This window comes from Oncorhynchus clarkii, chromosome 7 (genome assembly GCF_045791955.1).
Source record: "Oncorhynchus clarkii lewisi isolate Uvic-CL-2024 chromosome 7, UVic_Ocla_1.0, whole genome shotgun sequence".
Taxonomy (NCBI): Eukaryota; Metazoa; Chordata; class Actinopteri; order Salmoniformes; family Salmonidae; genus Oncorhynchus; species Oncorhynchus clarkii.
The window spans coordinates 60,784,919-60,809,657 of record NC_092153.1 but is presented as its reverse complement, the minus strand read 5'-3'; the positions used below and the strand labels follow the sequence as shown (position 1 = coordinate 60,809,657).

General features: G+C 42.1%; 1 protein-coding gene and 1 non-coding gene across 3 annotated transcripts in view; both read right to left on the bottom strand.

The window, feature by feature from the left end:
* The window catches only part of LOC139413583 (RNA-binding motif, single-stranded-interacting protein 2-like), a 59,850-nt gene extending 35,821 nt beyond the window's left edge, over nucleotides 1–24,029 (bottom strand). Inside the window, exons 1-2 of one of the 2 annotated variants that reach the window (XM_071161105.1) lie at nucleotides 23,828–24,029; nucleotides 3,508–3,674 (exon numbers count right to left, since the gene is read on the bottom strand). In XM_071161105.1, coding sequence (XP_071017206.1) covers nucleotides 3,508–3,674; nucleotides 23,828–23,899 — 239 coding nt within the window. In that variant the 5' untranslated portion in view covers nucleotides 23,900–24,029. The remainder of the gene's footprint in view (nucleotides 1–3,507; nucleotides 3,675–23,827) is intronic. The other variant, XM_071161106.1, reaches the window with a different exon arrangement.
* Nucleotides 773–855, bottom strand: trnal-cag (transfer RNA leucine (anticodon CAG)). The gene has a single exon. It is a non-coding gene; the product is annotated as a tRNA-Leu (tRNA).
* Nucleotides 24,030–24,739: the final 710 nt, after the last annotated feature.

Below are 24,739 nucleotides of genomic sequence, written 5' to 3'. Positions count from 1 at the left end.
GGCAACGGTGTGCTTTAGGACCATGCAGATGCCTCCGAGTGGTCGGGTAGGCTGACAGGATTCAGCCGACAGGATAAAAAAACAACTTCTAAAACCAAAGTTGCACCCCTGCTTTTATCAATACAGAAGCAAATAACTTATACTGTCCATCAAGTGTTGCTGAATTTCACTCTCACAGGTTATAGGTCAAATGATACAAAGTATCGTATCAACATGCTCACAATGCACGCCACTCTGATTATGGCACGCCACTCTGATGATGATACAAATGTAAAAACAGCCAGGGCTCATGGGACATGAAACAAACAAACAAATGTAACAACTTTGCTTGCTCCCAAACCTAGAGGCACAACTTCAGTTTTGCTGTTCAATGTATTATATGGGTGAATATTTTTCTAAGCGCACTGGTGCTACCAAATAAAAATTTGAGGTCACACAACAAATATTTATGAACACAGCAAATATTTATGAACGCAGAAAATATTTATGAACATAGGCCTATTCGACCAAAATGGTGGCACTTTAGAGAACTGACTGTCTAATGTGACACAGACTGTCCTGTATAGCAGAAAAATATAGCAAAACATAATAGAGTAAATTAAGGTGTTGGCTTGACAGTCGCTGAACCCAGGTTTGAATCCCGGTCGTGGCTACCCCCCAAATTTCCTACAATATAAACAAAGAGCAGTAGAATAGGACATTTAAATGACTGCTTAGTAGTATGCAGTGTAACTTTACAGTACAATGGTATAGGATAGTGAAATAAAATGGATGTCAGAAGTGGGATTCAAACCTACGCCTCCAGTGGAGACTGCGGCCTGAACGCATCGCCTTAGACCGCTCGGCCATCCTGACTTCTGCTAGTCAGAGAGAGAGAGGTCCTGCCCTCCACTGTCTCTGTGTAATGCAGTCAGCGAGGGCGGCTGGTGTTCCACTGGCTGGCCCTAACAGAGTACTGGGGTGGAGTGTAAAGTGTAACTGGATCCTTCACCTCTTCCTGTCCCCTCTCTCTCTTGCTCTCGACTGTCCTCTGCTCCCATACTCTCTTTCCACCTCTGGGTCCTAAAGCCTGGCCTTTAGCCACACATGAAGTTGCCCCTAAACTCTGACACAGAGTCAGATCTTCTTTCATTCCTCTGTTGGTTAAAACCTCTGACTCCCCATCCCGCATGAGGGAGCGTAATCATCGACTGACACTAATTAGCATAACGCAACGGACATAAATATTCCTAGAAAATATTCCTATTCATGAAAATCACAAGTGAAATATATTGAGACACAGCTTAGCCTTTTGTTAATCACCCTGTCATCTCAGATTTTCAAAATATGCTTTACAGCCAAAGCTAGACAAGCATCTGTGTAAGTTTATCGATAGCCTAGCATAGCATTTTGTCCAGCTAGCAGCAGGTAACTTGGTCACAGAAATCAGAAAAGCAACTAAATTAAATCGTTTACCTTTGATGAGCTTCGGATGTTTTCACTCACGAGACTCCCAGTTAGATAGCCAATGTTCCTTTTTTCCCAAAATATTATTTTTGTAGGTGAAATAGCTCCGTTTGGTCTTCACGTTTGGCTGAGAAATCGCCCGGAAATTGCAGTCACGAAAACGCAGAAAAATATTCAAAATTAGCTCCATAATATCGACAGAAACATGACAAACGTTGTTTATAATCAATCCTCAAGGTGTTTATCTATTCTATAATATATCCCCGGGACAATTGGTTTTTCAGTAGGACCGATTGGAATAATGGCTACCTCTGTATTTTACGCGAGAATCACTCTGGGAGCCATCAGGTGACCAGTTGCGTAATGTAGCCGCTTACGGGTATTCTTCAACATAAATGCGTAAAACTATGTCACAATGCTGTAGACACCTTGGGGAATATGGAGAAAAAGTAATCTGGTTGATAGCCCATTCACTGCTCAATAGGGACGCATTGGAACGCAGCGCTTTCGCCTGCAATATCAGTTCTGTTATACTCACAGACAATATTTTTACAGTTTTTGAAACTTTAGAGTGTTTTCTATCCTAAGCTGTCAATTATATGAATATTCTAGCATCTTGTCCTGACAAAATATCCCGTTTACTACAGGAACGTTATTTTTCCAAAAATGAAAATACTGCCCCCTAGTCACAAAAGGTTTTAAGGTTACAATTGGAAGTTAGGTAATCGGATTTTAGATTTGTTAATAGGAGGACATTTCTACTTTCAGCCATATGACCACGGCCATACATAAACACTCAATGCCCACTAACTTTTTGGTGGGGATGTGCCCTCTTTTGTAATTGAGAGAGAAATATTGTGTGTTGTCATTAACAAAGTCATGCATCCTGTTGAACAGTTCAAAGGTTGTGTGGCAGTAACTCTCTGACCTTGCTCCTACCTCAACTTCATCAACAGTTGTTGTAAAGTGTGTGTGTGTGTGTGTGTGTGTGTGTGTGTGTGTGTGTGTGTGTGTCGTAGGGAGGGGAGGATGGGGTAGAAGGTCTTAACTCTGACCCACTTACAGGCCTGTGGCATTCTTTACCCAGCATGCCATGCTATTCTTTTCCCAGTCAATTGCATTTCACCTCCAAGGTTCGCTTCTCCGCCAATGCCCCCCACCTCCCCTACTCCAACACATATTACACAAACCCACCCCTCCCTCTCCAACTTGATGTCAATCTCCAGGCTTTACCCTGTAAAGTCCGAGTTTTCTGTTTTAAATAGCGATTAAGAATTCCTAGTCCTCTCTAGGTCACTCACTCTACACTCCTTCACTTATCCAAACATAATTAGAATGCATCCAAACTGTATGCTATTAACAGAGGCTATGTCTGCATACCAATTATCTCTCCTTCTTACCAAAGTGTGCAATTGTCACTTCCCTTCACTGATTTGATAAGAAATATGGTGGAAACTCTTAACTAGCCCATGGCTCCACCAATCCAATGCTTTAAGATTTGTTGGAAGTAGTGAACAAGTGCACGCTTCAGGAGAAAGGAGATATTATTGGGACACACTCAGTGTGTGTCCACATTGTTGTTTCTGTTTCACGCTCCCACACTCCCCAGCACCTAAGCCCCTACCTCCTATTATCCTCCTGGTGTGGTTTTTCTGGTGCCTGGGCTGGATGTTACACTATTTGTTAGTGAAAGCAAGCCTGCCTTTTTTGACTGTATGTGTTGTGTTTTGTGTGTGCGTGTGTGTGTGTGGGGGGGGGGGGGTTGCAGGTTGTATAGCCAACCATAATGCAGCAAAGTCAACCAGTTCTGATCTGAGGGTAGGCTCTTATATAGGTAGCCTGACAGTAATAACTGTAGTCACTTTGTGGCAAAGTAGCACCTATTGAAGAGCTCCAGGTAGAATTCACCTGTGGGCACAGATCTAGGATTTGTTTATCCCGCTCCCATCCCGCTCCTAACCACCAGGATGAAAATACTAAACTGATCTTAAATCAGCATCTAGAGGCAACTTCACCCTACCCGTGTAAAAGAAAGTGGGCAAGTAGGAGAAGAAGACCTACGGCTGGCATAGCTTAACCAGGTCCTGGTCTGTAGTCCCGGGGTGAAGACCGCGGATGTACAGGTTAGTTTTACTCAGCTGATCCACTCCCCCGACACTGCTGTTGCTGCTGCTGTTGGTGTTTGGACTGGGGGGTGCCATCTGGTGGCTGGAGGACACATATGACTGCTGTAGAGAGAGAGAGAGAGATTATGTATCAGGGGTATTCAAATTCAAGCCTGGAAATCCGGACTACTGTGTCCTATGTCTAAATCAGTCCTTGATTAGAAGAAAGATTGAAAATCAGCATTGGAACTGGCTACGAGGTCCTGATTTGAATTTGTCTGTTACGTATCATAGATTGGGAAGGGCTGTGTCATGAAGGCACTAAAGCTCCCTTGGGTCTTCTGGTAGACCACGGAGATGATAAACGATTTAGTCATGATTTTGGAATGTAAAAATATTATAAAATGTAAAGTGTGAGTTGGAAGATTCTTCTCTTTCTAGCCAGTTAAGAACATGTGTGGGAGTGTATTCAGTTCAGGTACCTTACATTTTCATAAATTATTCACAGCGTTCTTTGAATTGTTACAGCTGTTACCTTTCAAAAGGACTAAAACTCAAACCACGGTTTTTAGCGAACACAGCTTCAAAATGGAGGCACAAGAGACAGGCGATTGTGTGAGAGAAGCGTAAAACGATATCACACAGCCCTCATGTCAACACTCACCAATACTGCATTCTGAAGTGAACGTGGGGCCTCTTTGCTGTCTAGGTCATATTGGGAAAATGGGCCTCTTTTCTGCTTACTCCATACTGGGCAACTGCTCCTTTTTTCACTATCAAAACTTTCAAAACCGCAGAAGATTCCTCTGCTTTGCACAGCGAAACCCAATGATTCAAAGAACATACACCAACATTAATGTTTCCCTTTTGTTCTTTGTGAGAAGTCATGAGCTGTCTTTTCTCCCATACCACACTCTCTGTATAAAGGGAGCACTTCAAAACACGATACAAATATCTGGTCGGGCTTACAGTCTTTTATCTCTACTCCAAAACCACAGGTTTAACTCGGTTGTTCAGACATTTCCCTCTCACTCCTCTCTCTCTCAGTCAATTGTCTCCTCAACAATACAGCGTAGCTAACTGTTGCTCGACTCCCTGGGGGAAAAAAGTAAACAATTCAAACAATGAGGTCAGCTCAGTCCACAACAGGTCCAAGGTCTGTACGTTCATAAGCACCGCGGTTACATATGTCACAGCAAAGGGGAAATGAGGAGACGAGAGCTCCCAATGATCATTAACAAAATACTATTTGAGAAGAGTTCCCTGTCAGCTGAGCCTGGCACAGAACAGCAGCATTCTCTGACCTGCTGTTTATAACAAGCTGCTTAATGCATTTATAACAGCTCTATTGCAGCCTATGAAAACTCTCCCTATAGCACTTCAGCATTCTGGATGGTGCTACAATAGCCTATGGGGAGGATCAGTTATTCAACACACTGTGAGTCGCTAAACACAAACATGGAGCATTGCGGAACAGGCAAAACAGAAGTTTCCCATGAATGAGTCTGGAATAGTTGGACTCAAAAGAAAATGTTTTTGCTTCACTTGAATCCAGTAATTTTTATTTCACAACTGTTGACTGAAATAGTTTCTTTTTTCTGACAGTAATAATGGTTTGAGTACATTTGGAATGAGTGTTCTTTCATTCATTTGGAGATTCATTGAAGTTGCTTCCCAGAAATATAATAATTTCCAAAACAATTATATTGATGCAATAGCATAATTTTAGTGTATCAACATTACACAATGCTTTTAACAGTCTTGCATAAACACTCCTACGACAGCAAAATAACACCAGTGGTATAGAAGCTGAGAGTGTTTGTCATTGTGAAGGAGTGTGTGTGTGTGTGTGTGTGTATCAATTTTAGTGTTTTAATGCCATTTTTCCAAAATCTACCAGCCACGTGTCATCGTCTGACTTATGAAACATTCCCCAAAGCTCCTCAACCCTGCCATCCTCTCTCCAGTAGCTTATTCCAGGGTGTTGTGTAGAATCCTGCCTACAGTATAGCTCTCTTATAGAGGCCCTCTCCTCTCCTGTTCCCGGCCTGTCTCTCCTGAAGGGGTTCTAATCAAACCAAGCCCAGTGGATGAGCTGCACCAAGGGGACAAAGGGGGAGGTTGAGACGCAGATGGGCGAGTCAAGAGCAAGGGATGAATCTCGCTAATTGAACCCTATTAACGGAGGCACAGTGTCCCCCTTTGTGTCCCCTAAAACACCCCCCTGACCCCTCCATATATGAGCCACCACTGGTACCCCGACAGACCCCCCCCCCCCCCCCCCCCCCCCTGCAGCTCAGGCTGCCAGGCTAATTTCTCCAAGGCTTTATCTCCTCTTTCTTCGATGCTGATTCAGCCTGAAAATATTCTCCCTGTTTGCTCATGTTAGATGACATAGAGGCATGCCCTGGTCAAATTAAAACACAATAAGACAGGGGGGAGTTGTATTCCTCTCTCTCTCTCGCTCACATGCACAGGTACACACACGCACACACTGGCAAACCCATGTTGGTGTTAATGGTATGCATGGCAAGCAAATACATTTCTCACTCTTTTTTTTCTAATGAATAGATTAATACTGATCATTACATGCTTGTATGTACTCTAGAAATGACTGAATATGTTGGGGTGTGTGTGTATATGCTAAGTGAGAAAGAAACAAATTCAGGAATGATGTGCCCATTCAAACATCTTTATAGGAACTTGAAATCTCACAGGGTAAGAGTAACACATGATTACTACAGTACCCTTTAATTCAGCAGACTAGGGCTACACACACAGCTGCTGTGGAAGATCAGAGCAATCTCATTCCTCTCTGTTTGCCAAAATGAGGGATTATGAGTCCAGCAAGAAAGGTATGTGGGATGGACTGGAGCAGCTTCCGTCATACCAAACCTAGTTGCTACTGAGCCTGCAACTTCTGCTTGTCATGAATACTGTAAATACCCACACAGGTGCTTTCTTACATTTACACAGTCTAGAGTATGGGTCCCTCAGACTAAATCATAGTAGTTACCTTATCCTGTGACCCCTCTAGTTTTCAGAGCATACACAAACAAAACGCACACACACAATCTTTATGCGGTGCACACTGCACATAACACCAGAAGAATTATCACTGAATTATCGCAGTGAATTATTGTAATGTTTGTGTATGAATTAATTATGGGATGGGTTGCGAACTGCCGATTTGACACAAAAATAAAATGTGATTCATTCATTAATTCACACACACAGGACAACACCATAAGTAAGCCTCAACTTTTTTTCCTTCAACAGTCTCTCCGCTACCAACCTGACAATTTCTACTAAGACTAGGCTACCCAATCTGCATTAGGCCTACACTGAAATGCTTCCAGCCTCCCTATCAATACATTAGACAACCTTTAATAAATGCATATATTCCCCACTTCCTCCATGATGGGCAGAAAAAGGGCCAGTGAAATAAGCCACTGCTTTTCACTGACCATTTAATTGGCGTGCCAGGACCACCCTGTTGTTAATTAGTTTCAGGAAATCCTAGCACACAAGCCCATTCTCCCTTAAATCTAACTCTCTACTTACTGTCTGTCTGTATGTCTTGTTTCTTGTCTGTCTGTTTCTATCTCTGTCTCCTGTTGGGCTTGTCATCAGGGGGTATGACTAGTTTCCTGTATCCTATAGCTGGATCATTTGCTCCCACCTCCAAAAGGAGAGTCCACTGACTGACCGTCTGTCTGTCTGATTGACCAACTGAGTGACACACAGATTTGTTAACTGTCTGACTGAGGCAGCCTCCAGTTGGGTCCGGATTAAATTATGTTCAAAATACGAAATTTGTTTAGTTGAGGGATTAGATAAACTAGAAATACTATTTCAGATCCAATGAAATTGCCTACATTTGAGTACATTTAGACCAAATACTTATAGTCAAATGCTTAACACTTTTGCTATGTTAAACCCAATCAGTCAATTTGATATTCAAATTAAACCATTCTACCTATTTAAATATATAACTTGTCTGAAAACAATCCATCTATTCAACTACTGTGCTCTCCGATCCACCTTATGAAATACTTGTTTTTCCCTCTCCTGTTCTCCAGCCAACACACTGATACAACCACAAAGCAAACAGCTTGGTTGATTACAGTAAAAGGAAGTAATTATTGCCAACCTGGCTGTATTTTTGCCTCAGGTGACAGGCAAGTATTACTCTGAACATTGGCTGAACGTTCCTGTGCTGTGGTTTATAGTCGGCAGGCTGGTACAGAGTACAGAGGCAGACAGGACATATTTTTTCTGCTTGCTCCTGATCTTATCATGCAGTCATTTTCATCAGCCAGCCAGCCAGCCACTCTACATTTCTACCAGGTGACGGAGGACACCAGGCTCCAGTCCAGACTCGTCCATGAAATCTCTCTCTCTCTCTCAATTCAAAGGGGCTTTATCTATCTCTCTCCATCTCTTTATGTTTAATTCCTCTCTCTATATCTCTCCATCTCTTTATCTTCACATCCTCTTTATCTCTCACCTACTGTTCTCACCTTCTTCTTTCTCTTTCCTCTCTCTCTTGCATCCCTCTCTCTCTCTTTCATTTATTTCTTTGACTTTCTGTCCCACATACATGCCTAATGTTCATGTACGCATACTGATGTCAGAATATACACACGCAGAGTTTTAGCTGCATGTGGCAGGTGGCAGAAGCTTGGGGAACCAGATCCTGCTTTTAAAACTGTGGCCCATAGCAGCTTATGAGATCTAACAATATGTGAGGCAGTCAGTGCCTGGGATCACTGCAGTGCTTGGCATCATATTTCAGATAGTTGTGCTTTCTCCAAGGACTCTCTCTCTCTTTCTCTCTCTGTCTCTCTCTCTCTCTTCCTTGGACTACTCATGCGGTTGGCAATGGAGGGAGAGACCATTTTCAAAGACTGTCGCATTAAACAATGACAGAGAGCTAGATAAACATACAGTGGGAGCAGAGCCAATGGGACAAAGGAGACTGCACCGGCCAAGTTGATCCAGTTTCAAGCCACTACACCAGCAGAGTTTATCTTACTCACTGCCTTACTGCACATATCCCACCCATCCCCTACACCAGTAGAACTTACTGCACCTATCCCACCTATCCACTACATCAGTAGAGCTTACTGCACCTGTCCCACCCATCCACTACACCAGTAGAACTTACTGCACCTATCCCACCCATCCACTACATCAGTAGGACTTACTGCGCCTATCCCACCCATCCCCTACACCAGTGGAACTTACTGTACCTATCCCACACATCCACTACACCAGTAGAACTTACTGCACTTATCCCACCTATCCCACCTATCCACTACACTAGTAGAACTTACTGCACCTATCCCACCTATCCACTACACCAGTCAAACATACTGCACCTATCCCACCTATCCACTACACCAGTAGAACTTACTGCACCTATCCCACCTATCCACTACACCAGTCAAACGTACTGCACCCATCACACCTATCCACTACACCAGTAGAACTTACTGCACCTATCCCACCCATCCACTACACCAGTAGAATTTACTGCACCTATCCCACCCATCAACTACACCAGTAGAACTTACTGCACCTATCCCACCTATCCACTACACCAGTCAAACTTACTGCACCTATCACACCTATCCACTACACCAGTAGAACGTATTGCACTTAGCCCACCCATTTACTACACCAGCCCAGCTTACAATGAATAAAGGTGTAGTGTCTGATAATGTCCACTGGTAGTTGGTGTAGCTGTAAATAGCAGTGTATCCATGTTTGAGAAGACCCCCGGGGGACAAAAGGTTTGTACATGTTTCTTTACGTGAATTCATACAGGGCAAACAAAGGAGACAATCTAACACAGCCCAGATATACCAAGTCTGTAACAAAGTACAGACACCCAACAGAAGATTTACTGGCAGAGATACTAAATATAGATGTTAACAGGACTGGAGGGGAAAACAGAAGGAAATAGATAGAGAGGTGTCATTTTAGGCATACATTTCTGCTGAAACAGAATGAAAATGTTTCTTTCTAAAGTACAATGTATCAGAAAAGTATAGAACCAGGCATCTATGTTACATTTCTGCATGTTGAAATAGGAAGTATTTGATATCAGGGAGAAGACATTAAATGCATGTTTATAACAATGTAATTGTATTTATATTAAACTCAAAAACCTTCAAAAATCAAACAGTATCTTAAAATGACATCCAAAGAGGGAATGTTTACTTGAATTACAGTGCATTCGGAAAGTATTCAGACCCCTTCACTTTTTCCACATTTTGTTATGTTTCAGCCTTATTCTAAATGTTTTTGTTTGTTTGTATTTTCTCATCAATTCTACATACAATTCTCATCAACCTACACACAATAACCCATAATGACAATTCAAAAACAGGTTTTTAGAAATATCACATTTACATAAGTAGTCAGACCCTATACTCAGTACATTGTTGAAACACCTTTGGCAGCGATTACAGCCTTGAGTCTTGTTAGATATGACGCTACAAGCTTGGTGCACTTGTATTTGAGGAGTTTCTCCCATTCTTCTCTGCAGATCCTCTCAAGTTCAGTCAGGTTGGATGGGGAGCGTCGCTGCACAGCTATTTTCAGGTCTCTCCAGAGATGTTCGATCTGGTTCAAGTCCGTGTTCTGGTTGGGCCACTCAAGGACATTCAGAGACTTGTCCCAAAGCCATTCTTGCGTTGTCTTGGCTGTGTGCTTAGGGTTGCTGTCCTGTTGGAAGGTGAACCTTCGCCTCAGTCTGAGGTCATGAGAGCTCTGGAGCAGGTTTTCATCAAGGATCTCTCTGTACTTTATTCCGTTCATCTTTCCCTCGACCTTGACTAGTCATCCCCACAGCATGATGCTGCCACCACCATGCTTCACCTTGGGGCTGGTGCCAGGATTCCCCCCAGATGTGACGCTTGGCATTCAGGCCAAAGAGTTCCATCTTGTTTCTCATGGTCTGAGTCCTTTAGGTGCCTTTCAGCAAACTCCAAGCAAGGTGTCATGTGCCATTTACTGAGTAGTGGCTTCCGTCTGGCCACTCTACTGTAAAGGCTTGATTGGTGGAGTGCTGCAGAGATGGTTGTCCATCTCGAAGATTCTCCCATCTCCACAGAAGAACTCTAGAGCTCTGTCAGAGTGACCATCTGGTTCTTGGTCACCTCCATGACCAAGGCCCTTCAGCCCCCAATTGCTCAGTTTGGCCATGTAGCCAGCTCTAGGAAGAGTCTTGGTGGTTCCAAATTTCTTCCATTTAAGAATGATGGAGGCCACTGTGTTCTTGGGGACCTTCAATGCTGCAGAATTGTTTTGTTACCCTTCCCAGATCTGTGCCTCGACACAATTGTCACGCCCTGGCCTTAGTGTTTTGTGTTTTCTTTATTATTTTGGTCAGGCCAGGGTGTGACATGGGTGAATTATGTGTTTGTCCTGTCTAGGGTTTTTTTGTAGATTGATGGGGTTGTGTTTAGTAAAGTAGTCTAGGTAAGTCTATGGTTGTCTAGAGTGGTTCTCAATCAGAGGCAGGTGTTTATCATTGTCTCTGATTGGGAACCATATTTAGGAAGCCATATTCTTTGAGTATTTTGTGGGTGATTGTTCCTGTCTCTGTGTTTGTTGCACCAGATAGGGCTGTTTCGGTTTTTCACGTTTCTTGTGTTTTGTATATTGTTCGCATTTATCATCTTCATTAAAGAGGTATAAAGATAACCACGCTGCATTTTGGTCCTCCTCTCTTTCACCAGAAGAAAACCGTAACAACAATCCTGTCTCTGAACTCTATGGACAATTCCTTGGACCTCATGGCTTGGTTTTTGCTCTGACATGCACTGTCAACTGTGGAACCTTAAATAGACAGGTGTGTGCCTTTCCAAATCAAGTCCAATCAAGTAAATGTACCATAGGTGGACTCCAATCAAGTTGAGGAAACATCTCAAGGATGATCAATGGAAACAGGATGCACCTGAGCTCAATTTCTAGTCTCATCACAAAGGGTCTGAATACCTATGTAAATAAGGTATTTCTGTATTTATTTTTAATAAATCTGCACACATTTCTAAACACCTGTTTTCGCTTAGTCATTATGGGGTTTTGTGTGTAGGTCGAAGGCTGTAACGTAAAACAAAATGTAGAAAAAGGGAAGGGGTCTAAATAGTTTCCGAATGCACTGTATAACTAAGCTTAAATATTATTTTGATTATTTGGTTAGGCTACATTTGCCAAGAATCTATGTGCATGTGTAACAGAATCACTTTGGTCCCTATCCTTGCCCCAACCTGGGCTCGAACCAGGGACCCTCTGCCAACATCGACAACAGTCACTCAAGGAGCATCGTTACCTATCACTGGCTGAGCACGCCCCCATCGTCATCAACGAAGCCGCTGTGGAGATGGTCAAAAATGTTAAGTTCCTCGGCGTACACATCTCCTAGGAGCTAAAATGGTCAAACCAGACGGAGTCCGTGGTGAAGAAGGCACGACAGCGACTCTTCAACTTCAGGATGTTGAAGAAATTTGATCTGTCCCCGAGGGCCTTCACAGTGTTCTACGGAGCACCATCGAGAGCATACCATCGGGCTGCATCACAGCCTGGTATGGCATATCCACCGCCTCTGACTGCAAGGCACTACAGAGGGTGGTACGCTCAGCCGAAAGTACCATTGGATGCCTACTGCCTGCCCTCCAGGACACCTACTACAACAGCAGGTGTCGCAGGAAGGCCAAGAAAATCATCAGGGACCTCAGCCACCCGAGCCACGGCCTGTTATCTCTGCTTCCATAACCCCTGCGCTCCCCCATTAGACCCCCCCCCCAACAGACATCTACCCTGCCCCCAATGGACATTTATCATGCTGAATAGCCACCACTACTTCCTTCTCCGCAACAACCCCAGCAGCTGGGCAGAGCCCAACTGAGTGATCCGGGTCAACAGCATCAATGTAACAGTTTGTCTTCCATCCCTCTCCTTGCCCCAACCTAGGCTCGGACCAGGGACCCTCTGAATACATCAACAACACTCTCCCACGAAGCATCATTACCTATCGCTCCACAAAAGCAGCGGCCCCTTGCAGAGAAAGGGAAACAACTACTTCAAGGTCTCAGAGGGAGTGACGTCACCGATTGAAACGCTACTAGTGTGCACCACTAACTACCTAGCCATTCACACCAGTTACACTTGCAGTAAAATAAAATACTTTATGGATGAAGGCAAACTGGTCAGGACAAGAGACACAACAGTGAGCATTTCAGACATTTCAGACACCTTCTGAGCAGTTCAGACATACGAACAAACACCTGTTGTTGTGTTGAGCATATTGTTTTAGATTCCAACATTTCTACCCAACTCAGATCTCTCTGCATCAAAGAAAGAAACTTGAAAGCCAAAACAGAACTGGAAATAAGTGCCCTGGTTTGCATTAGGGCTAGTATCCTTTAATGTTGATGATATTTCAAAGGTTTTGGTGGTTTGAAAGTGAAAGTATGAAATAGATGAATTCAAAGGAAAGGCATGCAGGGCCTCACATCCACCAGGCCTCCTGAGGGGATCTTAGGATGAAACACACAGATCTTTCCCTCAAAATACTTCTGCTAAAGTTTATTTTCACGTTGAGTTCTAATACTTAGTCATATATATATATATATATATATATTTTTTTTTACTTAGTCACTTGAAATGAGACCGTAAATAAATAACCTTAATAATTTCTCCATGTGTATATATTGAAAGGTGTCTTTTTTACAAAGACAAGGCACCATGACTTCTGTATACTTTATTTTATCACAGGTTTTAGCACTTAACACCAGTATACACAGTATTAACACCTTGAAAATGACAACTTCCATTCTATCATCATTCGGTCACATTAATTGAGTACGACATTTGGTTGTGAAATACACAAATGTGCACATACAAAAGAGCAGAATAAAGATGTTCGATCCTTGGTTTTGGAATAACCTGCATCCTCGTTTTGTATTTTCCACCAGGAAATTCAGGACAGGACCAAAACAAATTGACCATTCATTATATTTATTTGGGAAAATAATTTAGGTAGTAGGCAGGGGAGGAGGAGCGGATGCATCTGGAGGCACCACAGTAACCAAACCCCTGGTGCCATCTGGTTGGTTAATCACCTCACACACACAAGCTCTTTTTTCACCCCTCAGCTCAGAACGCCCTTTATTTTGTCTTTGTCTTTTATATATGCCGGACGCTCAGGTATACAGGAACGTCAGACAGGTAGAGAGGTAGAGAAAGGGAGAAGGGAGAGAGAGAGAGAGAGAAAGGGAGAAGGGAGAGAGAGGGTGAGATAGAGAAGCAAAAGAGAGAGCTGGAAAGAAAGTGAGAGAGTGAGGGAGAAGGATGGGAAAGTAGAGAGGAACAGAGGGAGGGTGGGTGATATGTAAGAAATCTCTCCACATGAGATCTTGACATCTTAGTGAACTCCAGGTCCACGACACAGTGTGTGGGTGTGTGTGACAGCATTCTTCCTACCTCTGTATTAATGAAGAACAGAGGGAACAGAAATCTGTCTGCTGAGAATATGTAGTAATGCAGTGTCAACTCTCTCTCTCTCTCTCTCTCTCTCTCTCTCTCTCTCTCTCTCTCTCTCTCTCTGTCTGTCTGTCTGTCTGTCTGTCTGTCTGTCTGTCTGTCTGTCTGTCTGTCTGTCTGTCTGTCTGTCTGTCTGTCTGTCTGTCTGACTCGCGCTATCAATATTAAATTAAATTCCATTCAAAGGGCTTTGTTGGCATGGGAAACTTATGTTTACATTGTCAAAGCAAACGAAATAGACAATAAACAATAGGGATAAAAACAAGGGAAACACTCTCTCTCTCTACTCCATTATTTTTCAAATCTCAACATCAATGAACTCAAACTGTCACTGAAAAGATCATTTTGAAGTGCTCATGGCTTGTTGTCATCATTATACTCCATCTCTCAATAAATGGATCATAATATATTTGACATACATAATGGTTCACACTGGTTCAATTACCTTGGTCCCCCCCCATTTCTAACACTGCCCATTGGCTTTCCAGTATCATGACAGTGCTATGGGTTCCTGACAAAAAGAAACAATAACAATGTCCAGAAGGGGAAACTCAATCACTTCATCTCTCAATCACAATACACTTACTCCAGTAACAAAATTATGCCAATTGTATGATAACTGAACATGTTAATTATTTCAGTTTTAGTGCAATGAAATAGAAGACACGATTGTCTATAAATGAAAGACAAACTGTCAAAACATGACCATGCACTGCTAAAGTTAACATCACCACCGTCTGTTGTATTCATTCTGTCCTGCATATTTCTCTCTCTCTCTCTCTCTCTCTCTCTCTCTCTCTCTCTCTCTCTCTCTCTCTCTCTCTCTCTCTCTCTCTCTCTCTCTCTCTCTCTCTCTCTCTCTCTCTCTCTCTCTCTCTCTCTCTCTCTCTCTCAGGCTTTCATAGAGGAAAGGTAAACACAACAGCCACAGACAGGCCTGCACAATAGAGTAGAGAGGCTTGGAGGGGATGTCAAAAACTACTCAAATACCTTTTGGTAAGCAAGCAACACAGGCAAATGAATGACAGACAGGCCACATTTTACACTGCAAATATATTCATATAAAATCAGTAATTCAATAATGTGAGTTTTCCCTGTTGTGTTTTTACTAGGGATGCACTTTAAATCGGTGAACATATCGGAATCGGCAGATATTAGCTAAAAATGCCAACATCGGTATCGGCCCGATGTGGCAGGGCTTGAAAACTATTACGGACTACAAAGGGAAACCCAGACGTGAGCTGCCCAGTGAAGCCAGCCTACCAGACGAGCTAAATGCGTTTTATGTTCACTTCAAGGCAAGCAACACTGAAGCATGCACGAGAGCACCAGCTGTTCTGGATGACTGTGTGATAACTCTCTCAGTAGCCGATGTGAACAAAACCTTTAAACAGGTCAACATTCACAAAGCCGCTGGGCCAGACGGATTTCCAGGAAGTGTACTCAAAGCATGCGTGGACAAACTGTCAAGTGTCTTCACTGACATTTTCAACCTGTCCCTGACCGAGTCCGTAATACCCACATGTTTCAAGCAGACCACCATAGTCCCTGTGCCCAAGGAAGCAAAGGTAACATGCCTAAATGGTTACCGCCCTGTGGCACTCACGTCAGTAGCAATGAAGGGCTATGAAATGCTGGTCATGGCTCACATCAACAGCAGCCTCCCGGACACCCTAGACCCATTCCAATTCGCATATCGCCCCAATAGATCCACAGATGACGCAATCTCAATTGCACTCCGCACTGCCCTTTCTCCCCTGGACAAAAGGAACACCTATGTGAGAATGCTGTTCATTGACTACAGCTCAGCGTTCAACACCATAGTGCCCACGAAGCTCATCACTAAGCTAAGGACTCTGGGACTAAACACCTCCCTCTGCAACTGGATCCTGGCTGACAAGCCGCCCCCAGGTGGTGAGAGTAGGCAACAACATGTCTGCCACACTGATCCTTAACACTGGGGCCCCTCAGGGGGTGTACTTATTCCCCTCCTGTACTCCCTGTTCACCCACGACCATGTGGCCAAACAGAACTCCAACACCATCATTAAGTGTGCTGACGACACAACAGTGGTAAGCCTGATCACCGAAAACGATGAGATGGTCTATTGGGAGGAGGTCAGAGAACTGGCAGTGTGGTGCCAGGACAACAACCTCTTCCTCAATGTGAGCAAGACAAAGGAGCTGATCGTGGACTACAGGAAAAGGCGGACCGAACAGGCCCGCCTTTTAACAAGTTCCTTGGTGTCCACATAACTAACAAACTATCATGGTTCAAACATACCAAGACAGTCATGAAGAGGGCATGACAAAACCTTAGGAGACTGAAAAGATTTGGCATGGGCCCCCAGATCCTCAAAAGGTTCTACAGCTGCAGCATCGAGAGTATCCTGACCGGTTGCATCACCTCCTGGTATGGCAACTGCTCGGCATCTGACAGTAAGGCGTTACAGAGGGTAGTGCGAACAGCCCAGTACATCACTGGGGCCAAGCTTGCTGCAATCCAGAACTTACAATTGAAGTCGGAAGTTTACATACACTTAGGCTGGAGTCATTAAAACTAGTTTTTCAACCACTCCACAAATTTCTTGTTAACAAACTATAGTTCAGCAAGTCGGTTAGGATATCTACTTTGTGCATGATACAAGTAACTTTTCCAACAATTGTTCGCAGAAAGATTACTTAACTTATAATTCACTGTATCTCAATTCCGGTGGGTCAGAAGTTTATATACACTAAGTTGACTGTGCCTTTAAACAGCTTGGAAAAATCCAGAAAATTATGTCATGGCTTTAGAAGCTTCTGATAGGCTAATTGATATAATTTGAGTCATTTGGAGGTGTACCTGTGGATGTGTTTCAAGGCCTATCTTCAAACTCAGTGCCTCTTTGCTTGACATCATGCGAAAATCGAAAGAAATCAGCAAAGACCTCAGAAAAAAATTGTAGACCTCCAAAAGTCTGGTTCATCCTTGGGAGTAATTGAAGCTACCACGTTCATCTGTACAAACAATAGTACGCAAGTATAAACACCATGGGACCATGCAGCCGTCATACCGCCCAGGAAGAAGACGTGAAAAGTGTGAAAAGTGCAAATCAATCCCAGAACAACATTAAGAGACCTTGTGAAGATGCTGGAGGAAACAGGTACAAAAGTATCTATAGCCATAGTGAAACGAGTCCTATATTGAGGAAACCTGAAAGGCCGCTAAGCAAGGAAGAAGCTACTGCTCCAAAACCGCAATAAAAAAGCCAGACTACGGTTTGCAATTGCACATGAGGACAAAGATAATACTTTTTGGAGAAATGTCCTCTGGTCTGATGAAACAAAAATTGTACTGTTTGGCGATAATGACCATAGTTATGTTTGGAGGAAAAAGGGGGAGGCTTGCAAGCCGAAGAACACCATCCCAACCGTAAAGGACGGGGGTGGCAGCATCATGTTGTGGGGGTGCTTTGCTGCAGGAGGGACTGGTGCACTTCACAAAATAGATGGCATCATGAGGTAGGAAAATTATGTGGATATATTGAAGCAGCATCTCAAGACATCAGTCAGGAAGTTAAAGCTTGGTCGCAAATGGGTCTTCCAAATGGACAATGACCCCAAGCATACTTCCAAAGTTGTGGCAAAATGGCTTAAAGACAACAAAGTCAAGGTATTGGAGTGGCCATCACAAACCCCTGACCTCAAACCTATAGAACATTTGTGGGCAGAACTGAAAAGGCGTGTGCGAGCAAGAAGGCCTACAAACCTGACTTAGTTACACCAGCTCTGTCAGGAGGAATGGGCCAAAATTCACCCAACTTATTGTGGAAAGCTTTGGAAGGCTACCCGAAATGTTTAACCCAAGTTAAACCATTTAATTAAAGGCAATGCTACCAAATACTAATTGAGTGTATGTAAACTTCTGACCGACTGGGAATGTGATGAAAGAAATAAAAGCTGAAATAAATCATTCTCTCTACATTTATTCTGACATTTCAGTCTTAAAATAAAGTGGTGATCCTAACTGACCTAATACAGGGAATTTTTACTAGGATTAAATGTCAAGAATTGTGAAAAACTGAGTTTAAATGTACTTGGCTAAGGTGTATGTAAACTTCCGACTTCAACTGTATATAATAGGCGGTGTCAGAGGAAAGCCCATAACATTGTCAGAGACTCCAGTCAGCCAAGTTATAGACTGTTTTCTCTGCTACCCCACGGCAAGAGGTACTGGAGCGCCAAGTACACTGCTGCTACTCTCTGTTTGTTTGTTACCTATGCATAGTCACTTCGCCCCCACCTACATGTACAGATTACCTCAACTAGCCTGTACCCCTGCACACTGACTCGGTACCGGTGCTCCCTCTATATAGCCTCGATATTGTTATTCTTATTGTGTTACTTATTAGTATTACTTTTTATTTAAGCCTACTAGGTAAATATGTTCTTCTTCTTGAACTGCACTGCTGCTTAAGGGCTTGTAAGTAAGCATTTCACAGTAAAGTCTACACTTGTTGTATTCAGTGCATGTGGCAAATAAAGTTTGATTTGATTTGATGTCTAGTTTAACGCCAATGTGCAAAACCGATGTCAAAGCTACCATGCATACCTATATAACATAATGACGCCACGTAAAATGTTTCCCTACACGTGCAACACAGCATTCCTAACCTAGCCCACAATGTCTGCTGTGTAGATCGAGCAGTCATTTGAAAGAGTAAGAACATTTCAGCGAGACAACTCAAAGGAAAAATCCAATAATAGAATTCATTGCCCTTGACAATCAACCATTCTCTGTAGTGGATGATGTTGGCTTTTGTCGACTGGTCGAGCACCAGTACACACTACCAAGTGCACTATTTTTCAGATGTTGCCCTACCGGAGTTACATAGTAATAGAGTCACTGCTATTAGCTTCACGACATGCATACTTTGGAACGCCGTTGGGTCGTTGCGTGTCCAAAAAGATACACATCAAATAACACGATTTGATGTTTCAAATAACACTATTCGACCCATTAAATAAGCGTTTAATTTGACACGTTAAATAAAGTTTTATTATAGAATGTTGTGTGTTCTGAATTTGCACCTGCAAGCCAAGCGCCACCACTTCTATCAGTAGCACTGTCAAAGCTGTACAAAAACGTCTGCAAACAAGCCAACACCAGCCACAAACGATGCGTTTACAATACTGTGTTGGTAATAAAGCATTATTTGTTTGACCGCAACTTCTGGGGTAGCTAGCTAGCTTTAGCTTGGTACCTAGCTAGCACCAATACAACCAGACTGAAAACAATGGCCAGTAGAAACTGCAGTCATTTGCATTATTCTTAGCAATGATTTAGGAATCCTTGTGAGTAAGTATTAGCTAGGTAGCCACTTGTTGTTTGCCTACTGAAATTAAACTTCAGTTCATGAAAATAAATAGTTAGCCAGCTACTTAACCCTGTTGCCCAAAGCTAACGTTATAAGCAGCCAGCTAGCTTCATCTGGCTACTGGGGCTCGACCGAACCGGGAAATGTGTTTTGAAGCTAGCCACAATAAGGAATAGGCACAATAGTGGAATTTGCGGTTTGCCTTCATAATAAAAGTAACTATTTGAAAGTGATGCAGAAGGTTACAATTGGTGGAATCATGCCATATTTAGACTGGATAATGTTAAACAAGGTCGGAATGTGAGGCAATGAAATGGGATATCAGTCTACTCGGTGACACCCACAGAACACAACTTTGAAGAGTTTATGCAAATATTAGCATTGTTGCTCTTATCGCGGGACTGTGACTGTGTGAAACCACCTCTCCAGTAAGCCTGTTGTCTGCATTGACATTCCTATTGCACTGTACAGCTTTACCTAAGGATTGGGGATCAATGAAATGGGGTACCAGTCTACTCATTACCCAATATATTTTTTCCCATTGTCCTCCTCAGAGTTATCAGACTCCAAAACATCCACGCAGTATTGTTTTTCCTCGGGAATAGTGTTCACTAGAAATAGGTTGACAATAAATGTATTCACAGTTGTTTCAGAGTCCCGCAATAAGAGCTACAATGCTAATGCTCTTTGGGTGTCACTGAGTAGACTGATACCCCATGCCATTGATCCACAATCCATAGGTAACTCTGTACAGTGAAATAAGTACGCCCCCAATTCAATTCTAAAGTATAATACATCCAGTGAGATTTCAACAGATTGTTGTCAAATTAACAAATTATTGTCCTTTGTTGTATTCATTTGATTCACTGTCAATGACATACTTTTATTTTGAAGGCTAACCGCAAAGTCCACTCTTGTGGCTAATCCTTATTGTGGCTAGCTTCACATAGATGGGTCCACCCACCATTAATCAAATAAGAACAGTCTTATAAATTAGGGTTATTTTTGATGATGACACTTGGCTTTATAGTTAGCTAGCTATAGCTATAGCTACTGAAACAGATTATGTCGTGTTGCTATGTTTTGGGGGAAGAACATTGTTTGCATCCATGAGCCAGCTGGCTTTTAAAAAATTATCAGCACTGTATGTGTGCGAGACAATTTTACCAGCATCATAGCATACGTATCGATGAATCGTTGTGACATATGAAATACGAGTGATAGTGTAATCAATGTGTAATTTTTTTATGAACGTGTTAAATTATTATGTGACGTGCAGTCATATTCAGGTCCTGATTGGTCAACAAGCTTATTTGACACGACAAATAGTGTTATTTGAAACATCAAATAGTGTTATTTGAAACATCAAATAGTGTTATTTGAAACATCAAATAGTGTTATTTGAAACATCAAATAGTGTTATTTGAAACATCAAATAGTGTTATTTGACGTGTATTTTCTTTGACACGCAAAGACGCAAACGGCGTTCCAAAGAAATCCTGGTTGAGAATGAAACGACTGAAAAAATGAATAATGAAACAACACAGCAAGTAAGTGAAAGAAAAAGCTTTTGATTATGTTTTACTGGTAATGGGGACATACGGAAATGCCAACAAAATAAAGTTTTGGTCAGTGTGGTATATGTGTGTAACCTTTAATTAACTAGACAAGAGCAAAGAACAAATTCTTATTTACAATGCCGGCCTACCGCTGCCAAATCCAGACGAAGCTGGGCCAATTGTGCGCCGCCCTATGGGACTCTCAATCACGGCCGGATGTGATACAGCCTGGATTCGAACCAGTGACGCCTCTTGCACTGAGATGCAGTGCCTTAGGCCGCTGCGTCCATGTGTGTGTGTTAACTATTTAACTGTACTAGAACGCTTAAAAGGCCGCAAAAAATGTTTATATCGATTACCAGTATCGTTTTTTTTGTTGGCAAGGAAAATATTGGATATCATTATCGGCCAAAAATGTCATATCGGTGCATCACTAGTTTTTACAGTAAAAAGACTATGTGTAAAAGCATGCAGCAGACACATAACCAACCCTGAAATGTGCAGAATTTGAAAAGCTGAGGAGATACAGTGGGGTCCGACATGCTTGACACCCTTGATAAAGATGAGCAATAACTGAAATAATTTAAATACTCAGCTATATTGCATGCTCAAAATAATACAATAAAACAATTTGTATCAAAGATCATACCCCCAAGACATGCTAAACTCTCACCATTACCAATAACAGGGAGATTAGCGTGTTTTGGGAGTATGATCCTCTGTAACTTTCTCACTCTCAATGATTTACTATTCATTCAGGATAATCCGTAATCATGGTAACATCCACATTAATGTAGATGTGTTTAGAAACATATTCTATTCTTATTTACAATAAAAGTAACTCCAAAATGACACAATACATTATTTACCATTAATTATTTACCATTAATCTTTTTTTAGAAAGAAGAATATTAGTTGTTAAACAAAATCTTGTTCTCTGTGCAATTTTATTAGTATAAAATAATATAATTTCCAAATTTGTTTTGCATACAATAAAGCTCAGTATTTGAATGATTTATTTCAGTAAGTCATTAATGCTCATCTTTATCAAGGTTGTCAATCATTTCAGACCCCACTGTACATCTTAATAGTAATTTAGTTAAGTTAAATAAAACACCTTACAATATCAAGTTCCATTTGAAATCATGTCAAGACATTAATATTAGATTAATTGCATAGCTCTAATGTAGGCATAGGCTATATTGATATTCCAGAGAGAGACTAAAATGGTGTAAATTATGGTGACCTGTCACTTCATCAGAACAACTATTAAAAAACATCATTGCATTTCTCTCTCGCCTATTTGTAACGAAACGATTCTGACTACAGCATAATTTCTCAAATATTTTAGGTGTTGCATTAATAGAACCCGATTCATTTGGCTTTGATCTTGTATTGTGTTTCATTTGAACGCAACATTTATGCTAGTAGGGCTATTTGACCAAGAAGGAGAGTGATGAAGTGCTGCATCAGATGACCTGGCCTCCACAATCACTTGACCTCAACCCAATTGAGATGGTTAGGGATGAGTTGGACCTCAGAGTAAAGGAAAAGCAGCCAACAAGTGATCAGCATATGTGGGAACTCCTTCAAGTTGGAAAAGCATTCCAGGTGAACCTGGTTGAGAGAATGCCAAGAGTGTGCAAAGCTGTAAAGGAAAAGGGTGGCTACTTTGAAGAATCTCAAATATATTTTGATTTGTTTAACACTTTTTTGGTTACTACATGATTCCATATGTGTTATTTCATAGTGTTGATGTCTTCACTACTTTTCTACAATGTACAAAATAGTAAAAATAAAGATAAACCCTTGAATGAGTAGGTGTGTCCAAACTTTTGACTGGTGCTGTATGTTGTAATTTGAAAATAAAAGAGAGCCGCACACCCTAGGAGCTGCACACTCCAAGGGTTCGACAGGCAAGCTGTCTTCATCATATGTTATAATAACATTGTAATATCTAGTTAGGCTATAAAACATATTTTCACTCTTGCATTCGTGGTACAATGTATATATTTTATATTACAACGGTTCATAATGTCAAAACCCTGACATGATTTGTAACGTTTCAGTTGCAGATTGATTATTGTTGGCTACAACGACTCAGCATTATAAATGTAATATAACTGTCGTTTTGCTATTCATAATATGGGAAAAGTAATCATCGTCACAATGGTGGGGTTTTTCAAGGGGTGGGGCATCTGTGCCTTTCGTTAAAAAAAAAGAAAAATACTTTGCCAAACTAACGCGGCTGCGTAGACAATGGATACTTGATTTTACACTATTGATATCACTGTTCATTGACAACCATGCTGAAAATGAGACTGAAATCAGTTAAGGCTACACTGAATAACACATTCTCCTTCTCCCTCTTCTGCTCCCCGCCCCCACCTATTCGGGTTCACATTTATGCACATTCGCTCAACACTGTCCCAATACGGCACAGTTACTCATAAAAGTTTGTATCCACTATTGACTTTTTCTGACTGAACATAATCACATCGACATCCTTTCTCTCTACGGTGTAACTCCCATATATGAAATTAAAAAACATATTAAGGATGCATAGATGCCCAGACCATCGAATAGCCGTTTTTACACATACCACTGTGCGGGTGCAGAATAATGAGCAGCAATTTTCTCTACAAAGACTTAAGTTTATTTTGTAGACTTTGTTTTTCAAGGACACTGTATAAGCTACTGTCATGCTCTACATAGGTTTCTGTTGCGACTGATACGGGGGCGTAATGCCCTACTGGGTGATCGAGAGCGCAAGAAAAACAGAAAATCCTGAAAGGGTTTACCTTTTTGCTGTTTCTGCTGTTATAGCCGATGTATGGATTGAAGTCTGCCCTTGGCGGAACGGAGAGTAGCATTTTCTCGGCTCTATGTCCAGTGCTGCGAGTACAGCCCAGGCTGCCAGCTGACGTCAGCAGCTCGGGAAGCTTGGGAGCGATGCAAGTCCCGCTGCCGCCAATGCTGCTGCCGCGGCCAAGCGGTGCTTTTTCACACGTCTGGGTCCTAGCGCGCCAATTCCAACCGAGCCTATGGAACGGTTACTGATAAACGAAACATAAGATGGAACGGTTACTGAATGAACGAAACATAACGACTGTAGGGCTATGTTGGGGAAGCTACTCTGAAAATATAGTTTAGGGCTAAGTACAAGGTGCATAGGCGCAGGATGGAGGGGTGCTGATGGTGCTGCAGCACCCCCTGATAAATCAGAGAAAAAAAGTATAATATATATATTTTAAACCCCACCAAATTAGTGCACTAGGCCTTTATTACTCCTGTATGAACAGTGCAAAATACTGGTCAGCAGAGCAGAGAAGAATAAAACAGCACCACCACCCCTAAACATCTTCCCGCAGCCGTTTGCCAGGGCAATTCAGAAAGCTGATTGAGGACCTTATTACTGATGAATATGTTTTTTTATGACTGTGTTCTTCTTCCTGCTTGCATTTTGTATTTATCTTTTGATGTGTCTATTTTCTGTAATTTATGTAATTCAGGGCTCATCTGTAAAAGAGACATTGGTCTCAGTATAACACCCCTTTTAAAATAAAGGTTAAATAAAATACAAAAAATATGCTTGCATGTGTGTATGAGTGCATGCATAGCCTAGTGTGTGTGAGCGAGCGAGCGAGAGTGTGTCACTGTGTCTGTGTCTCAGAGATGTAGGCTAAGTCTGTCTGCCTGACTGCTGTTGGGTT